General features: G+C 35.5%; 2 protein-coding genes across 3 annotated transcripts; one reads left to right on the top strand and one right to left on the bottom strand.

The window, feature by feature from the left end:
* Positions 1-1,448: 1,448 nt before the first annotated feature.
* Positions 1,449-2,766, top strand: LOC8273416 (protein N-lysine methyltransferase METTL21D). The gene has a single exon (XM_002521548.4). It carries the CDS (start codon positions 1,864-1,866, stop codon positions 2,668-2,670), a length of 807 nt encoding a protein of 268 aa, XP_002521594.1. The 5' UTR covers positions 1,449-1,863; the 3' UTR covers positions 2,671-2,766.
* On the bottom strand, positions 2,736-11,738 carry LOC8273417 (vacuolar sorting protein 39). 2 transcript variants are annotated; one of them, XM_048374145.1, is made up of 12 exons: positions 11,053-11,737; positions 10,626-10,837; positions 9,699-9,830; positions 9,462-9,605; positions 9,069-9,181; positions 7,635-8,070; positions 6,771-7,091; positions 6,109-6,330; positions 5,693-5,935; positions 4,846-5,298; positions 4,565-4,663; positions 2,736-3,332 (listed from the first exon to the last, which is right to left on the bottom strand). In XM_048374145.1, exons 1-12 carry the CDS (start codon positions 11,483-11,485, stop codon positions 3,132-3,134), a joined length of 3,009 nt encoding a protein of 1,002 aa, XP_048230102.1. In that variant the 5' UTR covers positions 11,486-11,737; the 3' UTR covers positions 2,736-3,131. The 2 variants fall into 2 exon arrangements, with proteins under 2 accessions (XP_048230102.1, XP_048230103.1); XM_048374146.1 differs by lacking the exon at positions 2,736-3,332 and adding an exon at positions 3,941-4,355 and having other exon boundaries at positions 11,053-11,738.
* Between the last annotated feature and the right edge of the window lie 1,360 nt (positions 11,739-13,098).

Genomic DNA, 13,098 nt, shown 5'->3' with positions numbered 1-13,098 from the left:
CAAAGAGCCGGTTTATTCTTTTCCACTGCATTCATTGTTTTACAAAAATGATAAATAATTTTTTAGATTGGAGTTAGGAGGTGTCTATAGAAAGAAAGAAGACATGACCAATCTTTTAGCTTCGATTCTCCCTTCTTCAACAACAATAGAAAATCAATTCTTCTTAATAGAAACTTCAATTTATGCAGGATGGAGTGCAGAAAAATAAAATAAAAAATATATACCCAAGATATGGTGGTGGCTCAAGAAGAGGTGACAGAAGCGAAATTGTTGTAAATTATAGCAAGGGTTGAGGTAGCAACAAGCCAGATCACTAACATCATTGGCGAAGGAAACAAGGCGTCCTGAAAAAATGCCAAATAAAAGGTACCTTTGGCATCTCCTTCAACACTAATTGAGTTGGGCCACGCCTGCCACCATACAACAACAAACTCTTCATCACTAAGAACTAACAATATGCACTAATGGAGGGTAATCGAAATAAAAGGGAAACTAATTTTAATCATGGTTGGCTACAAGGAGATCATTCTTTCTTCTAAAAGTTTAAATTGATTATACTCAATTTTAAATGTAAAAGATTTCAATTCATAAAAGATATTATAATTTAATTAATTGCTATTGCTATTCCTATTCCTATAATTTTAAGTGATACTTACAAATTTAGTGTCTTTTACTTTTTTTATTTTTTTATTTCAGTATTTAAATTATTTTTTTATTCAATTAAATGTCTAAATCTACTAATTTATATATATTATGATGTCTCTTAATTTTACAGGTTAAATTAATAATTTAACTCATTTTATATATAAAATAACATATGTATTTTTATTTATCATTACTTATAATTTTTTTTCTATTTCTTTCCTCTTTTTCTTAATTTTTTTTATCCTTATTCTATTTTCTATTAAGTCTTCTTTTAGCGGATTAATTTTTATTAAGTTTTTTAAAAAATTTACTCTTCATCTTTTTATTTCTAAAAATTATTTTTTGAGTACACTTAATACCTTTCTCTTTCTCTTCTTATTGTTTTGAGGTGAAAGAATATATATATTTTTTATTTTTAAGGTAAATGTACAAAAATAAAGAATAAGTAAATAATATTTATTTTTTATTTTTGTTTGAATGAATGAGAAAAATAAAATAATTTTATTTTTTCTTTTAATATTTTAAAAGATAAATGAAATTTTTTAAAAAATAGTGCTGAAATATATTAAATAGAAAAGAAAAAGAAAAAGATATGATATTATTTTAAAAGAGAATATTTAAATCAATTTACTATTTAAAATAAGTTAAATAAATATTATAACCTATAAAATCGGCTAAAAACATCATATTGAATATTTTTAGTTTATTCAAACATTTAATTGAATACAAAAAAATTAGATACTAAAATAAAAAAAATTACAACACTAAATTTATAATATTTTCTAGTTTTAATAAAAAAAATCAAAATCTAATTAATTCTCAATCATTACCTTGTAATGATAATTTGTTATATATGCGAGTTCCTTTCTTTCAATTTGCTTTCCTTCCATTCCTTTTAAAATACCATTTTTTCCTACATTTCCATGTATAGTGTAAATATGAAAAGAATCACCTTCTAACTGAGCCATTGAAAAAAGAAAAAGAAAATGAAAGTGAAAGAAGCCAAAAAAAGGAAAAAAGGAGGATAGGGCCGCCGTCGGTGGTGGAAACCACTAACATCAACCCTGAGGTGAACTTTGTTTATTTAGAGATTTTAACATTATCCATAGAGCATCTGAGGTGTCACACACCAGTTAAAAAGTGATTTCCTATTGGTTGATTGAGAAGCACCCGCCCTTTGAAAGCTCAAACCCTAGCTTAAGCAGCGGCCATTTCCGCATGGCGACAAAACCGATGGCAAGTCCTCGACAGCAAGAAGACGATGAAGAAGATATAGATCCGATGAAGATTCTTCTACCAGATTATGAACTTGAATTGCACAACACCACGACACCAAATCTGCAACAAGATCAACGCCATTATATCCCATCCATCAATTCGACGATAATGGTAAGGCAACTCCCATCTCAAGGCCTCTCTTTCCAGCTGTGGCCTGCAGCCACTACTCTCTTCACTCTCCTTGACCGCCACCGCTCCGATCCCACCACTGGCCCGCTCTCGCCAATCTTTTCACCCGACTGCACACCCAATATCCTTGAGCTCGGCTCTGGCACCGGCCTTGTTGGAATCGCAGCGGCAGTGACTCTTGCCGCTAATGTCACGGTCACAGACCTACCTCACGTGATTTCTAACCTTCAGTTTAACGTCGACGCTAACGCTGACACAATGGCTCTTTTTGGCGGGACTGTCAACGTGGCAGCTCTCAGGTGGGGAGAGGAGGGTGATGGTGACTTTGAATGTATAGGGCAAGATTTTGATGTGATATTGGCATCTGATGTGGTTTATCATGATCATCTTTATGAGCCTTTGCTTCACACGCTGCGTTTGGTAATGGGTGCCGGTGCCGGTGAGAAGAAGAAGAAGAAGAAGAAGGTGTTTGTTATGACTCATTTGAGGAGGTGGAAGAAGGATTCTGCGTTTTTCAAAAGAGCTAAGAAATGGTTTGATGTTGATGTTATTTATGTGGATAGTCCTTGTCATGGTTCCAGGATTGGCGTCGTCGTTTACCGTTTTTCTCAGAAGTGAATGTTTCTTTTAAAGTGACAGGACTTTGATTTGTAAGGAAACTTCTATAGCATTTCAGAACCCAATGATCAAACAAAGAATCCTACATTGACGCAACTAGAAATCTCAAATCTGTACTGTTACATTAATCTGTTTTTTTCTTTTTTTGGCCCTTTAACGATTTTACAACAGAAGCAACTTTCAGACAACCTTAAAAATGAATCACAAGCCTTTTCAGAATGCAAGCCTGCTTGCATCCATCACTATCTACAAACCAGTATAAAGTGATCCTCTTCAGAATCAGCAGAAATCACAGATAAACCCATCATTCTTGGAATGCCAACAACTACATTTTTCAACTAGCATAACATAGATAAGTGGCAACAAGCAAGCATGTTTTCTCACAAGGATCAAACATAACCCTTGGCGACCATCTCCACAGCTTAACCTTGGGCGACTAGAAAATTCCTTTTTACTGCTTGTCATCGCTTTCTCAGTGGTGACCCCTTGACCACAGCTTTCATACTCTGAGAATCCTTGAAGCAAACAAAGTGGACAAGTGTTTTCCGATTGGGATAAACAGCAAAAACACTCGTTCCAATTTTCTTGTTACAAAGAGAGCACATACTATCACTGGTGATCTTCACAACTGTCTTCCTGTGGTTGTACAGCTCATCTTTCACCTGTTTTGCATAATCATTTTATTTAGAAAGAAGAAGAAATAGACTGCTGTGTAGAGAATGCAATTTTAAAAACGCGATAGAAAGAAAATTAAGTAAAATAACCTGAAAGATGTCAATGTTTCATTAATAAATGGATACGAAAAATATTCTCGATATAATAGCAGCATTTAATCTCTAGAGCATTAAGTTTGAATTGCTCGAGTTTGATACAATGCACCACTTATTATCTTCAACTCAGCAGGTATGGCAGGTGAGTATGATCATCCACACAACCATAATATTAGTATATCATAAAAAGTAGTTGCAGCAACGTAATTCCTGAACCGAACATTATGCAGGAAACCGAACATTATGCAGGAAAAGAGTTCAAAACTGTTCTATAGATTTGTCGCGACTGGGCTTATTATTAAGAATGTATGCTCACTGAACAGCACATGAACAGCTCTTAAAAGCTTCTGTCCATCCGTTTACTCTGAACAAGTTGGAAGACAAATTTTAAGCTCCTTCAAAAATAAATGATCATGAACTTAGATGAGTTTCACTCAATTTTGTTTTTGCAAACAGGCTCATTTTGAGCTTATTGATGACACTTATTTACTCTTTTAAAGTGTGATAAAAAGATGCATACCATTTGAACTGCTAATATTCCTGGTCTAGAAGACAATTCTCACCACAATTTGGTTCAACACCATAAGATATTGAACAATTTTCACAATCGTAGCTCATGTATTTAAAATACAGTTTTAAGAAAGAAACTAGCCATAGAAACATAAGACCAGGCCAACCAAAAAAGAGAAATTTTGAAGGAAGCAGCATGGAACTGACTGCTAAATCACTTGCATGAAACAAATGTAGGAGCCCTCCATCTTGCACCACGGAGTGAGGCCTCTATGACCTTCATCTGGGGCAAGCCATAAGGTGGGCCCTTGTATCCTTTAATTTGTTATTTAATCATAACTTTTTGTAGTATGTCAAAGAATAGCCAGAAAGCAGTCCATTTTCTATGCTCATCCAAGCATATGGCTGAAGCATGACCCAACATAAATTTGGAATCAATGATTAAAGATACAACCAATACAAATAAAATGGCATGACCATCTTCATTAGAAATACATCCTTTATATCAATTTGGTACCTTCCCAAATTAATCTTACGAGGTTGTGGGATCTCTTGCAAAAAAAGAATTTATTAATGTATTCCCCAATAAAATATATAAAATATAAAGTGGATACCTGTAGGTTCTCACTCTGCCTCAAGCTCTTGATAACTGAGAGATTCCTGTATGCTTCACTGGATTTTCTCATGAGAGGTCCAAGAAAAGGAAGCAAGTTCTACAGAGAAAAGACGAAGCACGCCATCAGCTAGAGTCTGATGCCACAACAATCATAATACAGAGACAGCATTGAGCCCCCTAAGAAGCTTTAGCTGATGTGGTTAATGCATATCAAAACTTCAGATAGAATGGGGTATGATTAATATTTCAAGTCTAGCACAATAGCTGTATAATAAATACCTGCAATTTTGTTTCCTTTGGCAAAAGTTTGAGGGCCTGAGCTCCATTGATTCTATCCCACCTTCTGCTCAAAAGGTCAAGGACCTCATCAAGCATAATCATAGAACCTCCTTCCTCACTAAATTCATCTGCATCACCATCACTTCTGCCACTGTCAGTGCTACCAAGACTTACGCGCATATCCTCTGCACCCTCTATTGCAGCAATTTTCTTTGCTCCACGACCTCCTTTAGATTTAACTGAAGCCCCAGAGCTGACCTTAGGAATACTTATATTCTGAGAGGATACTATATTTATAATTCTCTTTTCAAAGTTTTTGATCGTTTTTTGTGGATTCAAATAAATTTGCAGAAGTGTGAGGTATATATTGGCAGAGGATTTTGCAGATACTTGATTCGCTGGAGACTCATAAACCCGATCGCAATAGCACAGTGCCAGTTCAGGAACATGAAGCTGGTAAGTTCAAAGAAATATTTTTCAACTCATAAAGAGAGAATGGAAAAAATGAACAAATGAATAGATAATCAAGATATAATCATTGCAAAATAGAAGAAACCTCCTGTTAAATACACTTAAAAGAACTGGCAAATTGAGCTTCATTAAAGGACTGAAGGGCATTGTATCTCAACTTAACTAGGGGTATCCTAAAATCTCATATAATTGATTTTAGCTTTACATAATGTACCATTGTGAGCGATATGACTCATTAACCATCTCATTTGAACAGATTGATTTACACCAGAACAAACTTTATGAACATAAAGAGATAACGCAAGCCACGCTGGTACACAGTGACGTCACTCATAACCATCTCATTTTTAACAGATTGATTTAGACCAGAACAAACCTTATGAACATAGAGAGATAAGGCAAGCTGATGTTGGTTCATTTTCCCCAGCAAAGTTGCACGCTCTTCATATAATGCATCTGCTGGAAGACGTTTCAACAAAGCCTCTGGGTTATAGCCTGAGATACTTTCCAATGCAGACAATAATTTCTTCCTTGTTGGGGAATAATCCTTCTCATCCCATTTCTGTTGAGCAATCAGGTCAGCATGCCAATCAAGTACTTCTGATAGATAGATTTGTACCTACAACACATAGAATAAAACCTCAAATGTCATAATGTAGTGAAATTAGTAGCAGCATTACAATGATAAATTACATTTGGCAGCCCTATCTGTTTTGCCACGTTACTTAGATGATTAAGTAAAGAAGTGGTAATGACATAATTATGGTACGTAAAGCAGAAAAGAGTTCTCACCATTTCATTCTGCAAGTTGCCAGAGATCCCATTTTCATTCATCGCTAGCATGAGTTCTAAATACCTCCCCTGCATGCTTGGAGCATGCTGCTTCAAATAAGAGTTAACAAGGTCTGCAGGAATATTCCCGGACAAAAAAAGCTCAATAGTTTGCGTTGGACAGCTTTCTAGAACAAGCATTGAGAACTCCAGGACGAGCATGGGGTCTGTCCCACAGAGAGGCTGCACAAGAAATTCCATAAAATATCAGGGTGCAATCCAACCAAAACAAGATATAATCTCTTTTTTTTTTGTAACAGAAATAGAAAAAGTTGATTATATAAATGGTTAGACACTAAATTAACACGCATTTTCGTGACTGTATAAATCCTGGGGGAACATATTGCAGCTGGCATTTCCAAAGATAATTTACTTGAATCTAACTGGCCCTTAGCTTACAAAATTTAATGAAAAGTAGTAGTCACCTTGCAGGGTCCAATAATGATGGCATCCTTATTCTACGTACAGATGGTGAGAGACAGTAACACAGCTAGAAAGCCAGCATTTGATTCTACATTCTAGCATGAGAATTAAATTCTATGGTTCCATGCAAATTGCTTGTTCACTTGTTATTATAAATCAAAAACACAACACAAGATATCTGACCAAATGAGAAAGCTTACCTTGAGATAATCTATAATTGATTCAGGCTTGAACTTTGAGATAATTTCAGCTTGAGTTTTTGACTCTTCAACTAATTGATGCAAAAGTTTAAGAGCTTCACGGTGCATGGAGTTGCATTTGTAAAGTTCCAATAAAGCAGCATGATGATTTCCTTTTTGAAGAATCTCCTCACATATCTTTAGGTCACAATAGTTAACACCTTTGAGTAATTCTAAAGCTGCTGAAGACTGTCCAGTAAGAAGAAGAGCTTGAAGTAGTGCTGTATCCAATATTGCTGCCATTTCCCTAGCGCCTGAGTTAATGGAAATGTTACCACGTCCCTAAGTAACCAAGACGGCAGATATTCATTATAAGGAAGTACAAGCCAGCACCATATATATTTTATCCTAATAAGCATATTGCTCAAAATAGGAAGTTTCAAGTTTCAGATGGCTAATTGCTCCATATTTAAGATGCATTCAGCAAAAATAATGTAACACAGATAAATGTTATATGCATGCTTGTAGAAACACAATTCTTACAACTCCTAACAACACAAATTTATTATGTGGCATTTGATATGTTTGAATTTTAAGACTATATATCAGTGCTTTCAGGGTCTGCTTTCCCAGCACACAGCCCCTTGCCAGTTTCCCTTTGTCTCATACATGCTCATGCACACACAGATAAAGGATGTACAAAAGTACTATACTTTCTTTTCTACAAGAAATGTAAAGTTTGTTTTGCCAAACAATGGCAGATTACAAAAACCTACTAAGGAGAGCCTTATGTTCCATATATCACAAACTTCCAACTAATCATAAATCAGAATAGGACCAAAATCTTTTAACACCTGAAACCAGGAAAAAAGAAGAGTTCTCTACCTTGTTGGATTTCTTAAACCTACTGGAGTCATAAGGACCAAAACTATCCCCAACAGCATCTAAAACAACTTCTTCTGTCCCCTCAGCGGTGGCCTTCTCAATTATACTGTATCTCTTCTTCTGCAAGAACTTAATGAGAGCCATAAGTGTATTATGACTCATTTTCTTCGATTCCAGGGCAGCACGTTCATCAAACTCAATCGACTGCAATGGAGGTGACAATTCTGTATCATCTGACACTCCAGATGAACCCCTTGAGAGATATGGGGCATCTGAAGTAATATCCATTAGCTTTTCTGGTTCAGGAACCATAGATGTTTTGGGAAGAACAATGGATGGATACAGAGATAGCACGTAGGTGATATCCACTTGGGATGCTAAAAAGTGTTCCATAGCCTCCTCATAGCTCCCATTATCAAAAAGATAGTGAGCATATCTGCAAGACAGTGATATAAATTTATTCAATTCAAAACATTACTACGTGTAAAGACCCACTACTGAAAGAAAAAAACTAAAGGGTTAAGCATACACATAACACACACATGTAACAACCTAACAGGTACAACACAGCATTCAACTAAATCAGTGTCGTGTATCTTCTCTTTCCCTAAAACCCATAAACAACATTGCAAGTGAAATTTATACAGTTCAAGGTCTTATCAAGCACTTAACAAAGAATAACACATTCCATAGTCAATAAGTCCAACATAATGCTCAGCCAGATTGGTTCACCATCACCTCTAATTTTGAATTCCTTCAGAATCTCAGAGCCCCACTAGTGTATAAAGAATCAAACACCCACAGCAAGTTAAGCCAATAAGTCATGCTAATAACTCTATCACAAAACAGGGAGGGGAACACCTTTTTATAGGAATTTAAATGTAATAAACTTCAATGTTCCTAAAACAAATAATTAAACTTGAAAAAGTAATCTCTATACTCGCACACAACATACATTTCTTGGCAAGTTAAAAAAAAAAAGAAAAAGGAAAAACACTTGACAAATTATGTTCCAGCAGAATTTTTATCAATTGTAGATTTATTTTTGGGGAATTTTATGAAGTTAGGATTTGGAGATGGTGTTTCAGCTAGTTATTTAACAAAAAGCTTCTTATTTAGGATTCCAAGATTTCTCCTTCTCTGTTCATTTTTTTTTTTCAAGTCAAGCCACTTTTGAATAACAAGCTATCACTGCTTACCTTTAATGATACTAGACATTCACGCATTTGACAGAAGGTGAAAGAAGGCCAAAATCTTATCTAAGATAAAAGTTGGTGGTTTAGCGTGCACGAATAAAGGTAAGAGTTGTTAATAGCCAAAACTTGATAAGTTCAGGGGGCTCAAGATGTGTTTTCCATAAATAAATGAACAAGTAAACAAAAATAATGCGTAAAGAATAGCACAAAGCAATCATCTAAAAGGGAAACATATTACCTTATATGAATTGAACCCTCCTTTGCTGCTCGAAGACTGGCATCTTCGGGTGGAAGCAGCTTACATAAGGCCAAAGCTTCCTCGAAATCTCCAGATGCTGTTAACTGGACGATCTGCAAGGCAATAAAAAGTGTTCAATTATATTTTCAATATGTAATTTCAACATGCTCTTCTAAAGCTAGAATATTAAGGTTACAGCAAAAAGCATAAGTAAATTACAGGGAAGTACAAGGATAACAGAAAACTCTGAGGACATGTAATGTAGTATGAGGTTTGTTAGATAATTTAACTCCCGAAAGTAATTACTCATTCATCCACTTTTAGTAGCAGGTGTGCACCTAATGACAAGGTACCCAGATAGTATAATCTACTTATAGAAAGCACAAGTGTTACCTGTGCACCAAGAGGAACAGGGAAGAGGCCATATACAGAATTGTCTAGTGCAACAATTACTGAATTATTGCTTTGAATAAGATGACGAACATTTTGAAGCACAATGGTCTGAATTAATGGATATGGAACTCGGAGAGATCGTATCTGCAAACCAAATAATGATGCTAAACAAATGCTTTTTCATAGAAAGAGAAAACACAAAGAGAATTAGTATTAAATGCTAAATGATTAAGTTACCTCCACACGTCTTGGGAGCAGCGCTATTGCATATGGTTTCTGAATGACAACAACAGAAGGGGCCTCTGACCAACAAATCCTCTCCGCTTGAAGAAGCTTGCCGTTTTGGTCCACAAAGACCCCAATATTCTCCTAAGGCAGCAGAAAATACACATTAAATTTCTTGTTGCATGTATTGTTAAATAATAGAAAAAAATGACGAATCACATAAAGTGGAGCTGCCAGCATGGACAATATATCAGCAAATACAATTTCTTTGCATTTGATTATACAGTGGCATAGCAAGAACTAAATTACAGACCTTCTGATTCACAGACACAAACTGTGATTAATTTATATTCTTAAAATGTTTTCTTTGTCATTCAGCATTACATAGCATTCAGTACAAAAGGATTCTTTTAAAACCTTATGGAATTCAAATGCATTCCTAGCCTATCATGATAGCAATATGAAATTCGTTCAAAAATCAATTCCTCTTACTAATAAGGAAATCATTTTTAATTCTACAAATTTTTTCACCATAATGGAGAAAAAAATTACATCAAGATTGATGGAATGTGCAAATGAATGGCCTACCACTGAAATTATACTGTAATTATATGCCATCATGATTTCTCAGCTTACTGATAATCTCTCTCTCTCTCTCTCTCTCTCTCTCTCTCTCTCTGCGAATATAAAGTACTAAAATTACAGGCCTTAATAGAATTCATTTGCATCTATTGCACAATACAATTTTCAAAACGAAATGAATTATTAGCTCACTTGACACCTCTAGGAAGTACAAACTCTTTCTCTCTTATCAACAAAACAATTTAGTCACAATAATATTATACAAACAAATATAACAAATAAAACAGCAAAAATGCAAGAAGACAACAAGGAAATAATCAGAAACAAAATGTGAACACCAGAGGAGAATAATAATACCTTTCCAAGAAGAAGCTCCCCAGAAGGTAGAGAGACGACCAAAGGAGGGGCTAGTCTCCCAGAAGGAAACACTTCAGTCAATGCACCATTAGTAGCATTTAGTATCATATATTCCTTTCTAATCCCTAAACATATATTTTCACCACACCATGACATTGACTTCACCGTATCCGGAACGCCAAAATCCTTCACCTCTACAAATCCTCTTCCCCCTGGAGAAAAAGAAAACAAAAAAATTCAGCTACAATGTGATTGAATATATTGAACAAACTCTTAGCCCCATCATATTCTTATAGCATCAGGGACCTTCATGTAAGCTATTAGCCCCTCGAGGTTTTGAGCAGGGTTCCTAACACAATTAACCATCAAGCAAACAGTAATTGTTCAACTTCAACAGCAATAGATTAGAAAAAACGAAATTAATTACCATCATGTCTGAAAATACTGACTCGCTTTTGCCTAGCGAAACATAAGAAACCTCTCCTATCATCCCATGAATAGACATTGGCACCTTTAGCTTTGGTGATGACTGCCAAGGTCTCCAAATTAGGCAGTCTGTGAAAAGCGATGGACTCAGAGAGCGATAAGAGGAGCTCTCTTGATGCCAATACCTCCATTGATAACAAGCCCTTCTTTGAAAACCCTGTCACTGTTCTCTCCAATAAGTAGCATTCCCTTCGCAGCTCTTGTGATTGCCCGAGGTAATCTGATCGCTCTGAGACGGACGACTCTGGGCCGTAGATCCGAAGGGAACCGTCCGAACACCCAACCAAAAGCTTCGAGCCATAGGATTCAATTGCATCGATCTTCGTTGGGCATCTGCTCAGGAGCTCGAAAGAATCGTAGGCACTGTGTACCATTGTTCTGAATTTAAGATGTATGAAGCATTAACAATGGCTCAAACATCAAATGCTGCTTCAATACGCAGTGTCAAAAGGCTCTCTTAAGTTTTAGTAATTTGATCAATCATTCAAAAAGCAACGACCCCACCACAACGAAGTGAGGATGGAAGAAGACAGGGTCCCGTTTAATTCCAGCGGAAAAAGACAAAAGAGAAGGAAAATTGCAGAATACTCCAACTCGCATGAGAAAAACTATCCCCGCCCTCACAAATGTCTATAATCTATATCTTCAAAAGAACGAAGATGAGACTATTAAAATTAATTAGTGATTAATCTTGTTGGATGCTAATAAATAAAATTGTAATGCCCAAGTTTTTTTAGGTAGGAAAAATATTTAAATATTTTAATTTATATTATTTAGTTATTTTAATACTTTAATTATTTTAGTTTAGTTTTATAAACACATGAATTTTTTTTATAATTTCTTAAATATTTTAATTTTTATTTAACTTTGTAAATCCTTAATTTTATTTTTTATAATATTTAAACATTTATAAGCAGTACATGTTGTTGTATTGGATAAAGTCACATGTTAAAAAATGTTTAAATATCATAAAGAAATAAATTCAGATATCTATTAAATTATATTTAAAAATAGTATTAAAGTGAGAGCTGTTCATGGCATAATCCTCATGCTGTAAACTCAAAGCATGGACAGATCCTCAAGTTAAGACACAAGCGGCCTCTTGCCATGGGGGTCTTTCTACTCTTTTGGATCTTTAAATTACCGAGTTAGCTCTTTTGGATTACACCATAAACAGATCGTAGAACTATTAGAACATTGCCATTGGATCAAGAGAAGAGAAATGAGAAAGTTAGAAAGCCATAAGAGAGTGTAGAGAGAGTTTTAAAGAGACTTGTTTAGAGGAAAACTTGCCTGCTTCTTATTATCAAAGACTTCTCCTTATATAGAGTGGAGAGTCGGTAGAAAATGTACAAAGGTTAGTGGGTATCCCACTAAGATTAATAATACAAGACTATCAAACAAAAGTTAGTGGATATCCCACTAAGACTAATAATACAAAGCACTATCAAACAAAGTGGACATCCCACCGAGACTAATAATACAAAGACTATCAAACAAAGGTTAGTGGACATCCCACCGAGACTAATAATACACTTCACTTACATAATAAGGACAAACAATAATATAAAAGAGTGGCCGACAACAGATGTGGTCAAGACGCCATCATACGAGTCATCATCCATTGGTCGGGAGTCTTGCATGAGGGCTTCACGCTACCGGTTAAGGTAGGGTCATCCAGGAGGAGTTGGAAGATCGGAGAAATGTGAAATGTTCTATGGATTGTTCGGTTGATTGATGTCCATCAAGGTGCAGACTAATGGTGCGTATACATTACCGGCCCTTAATTCATTCCCGCATCGCAGGGCCCGTTTTAGTTTTTCCCGTGATTGGTGGAGGAGCAAGATGTAAAGGACTATCAAGCTGCCTCCAATAAAGGATGATATTTTGAGTTGCATAGGTGTCTTCCCGATAGTCGGAGATAGGGCCTATGTAATATGAAAATAGCATGGTATTCAAGCTCCGGAATTATTGTCCGAGAATAACT

This window comes from Ricinus communis, chromosome 5, assembly GCF_019578655.1.
Source record: "Ricinus communis isolate WT05 ecotype wild-type chromosome 5, ASM1957865v1, whole genome shotgun sequence".
NCBI lineage: Eukaryota > Viridiplantae > Streptophyta > Magnoliopsida > Malpighiales > Euphorbiaceae > Ricinus > Ricinus communis.
The sequence above is the reverse complement of the archived record's forward strand: the minus strand, read 5'-3'. Positions and strand labels throughout refer to the sequence as shown.

Coding starts and splice junctions, on each gene's coding strand:
- LOC8273417 (XM_048374145.1), bottom strand. CDS start 11,485: ATGGTACACAGTGCCTACGATTCTTTCGAGCTCCTGAGCAGATGCCCA. Junction 9,606..9,698: donor TGCTCCCAAGACGTGTGGAG/GTAACTTAATCA, acceptor TTTGGTTTGCAG/ATACGATCTCTCCGAGTTCC. Junction 5,299..5,692: donor TATCTCTCTATGTTCATAAG/GTTTGTTCTGGT, acceptor TGAACTTACCAG/CTTCATGTTCCTGAACTGGC.
- LOC8273416 (XM_002521548.4), top strand. CDS start 1,864: ATGGCGACAAAACCGATGGCAAGTCCTCGACAGCAAGAAGACGATGAA.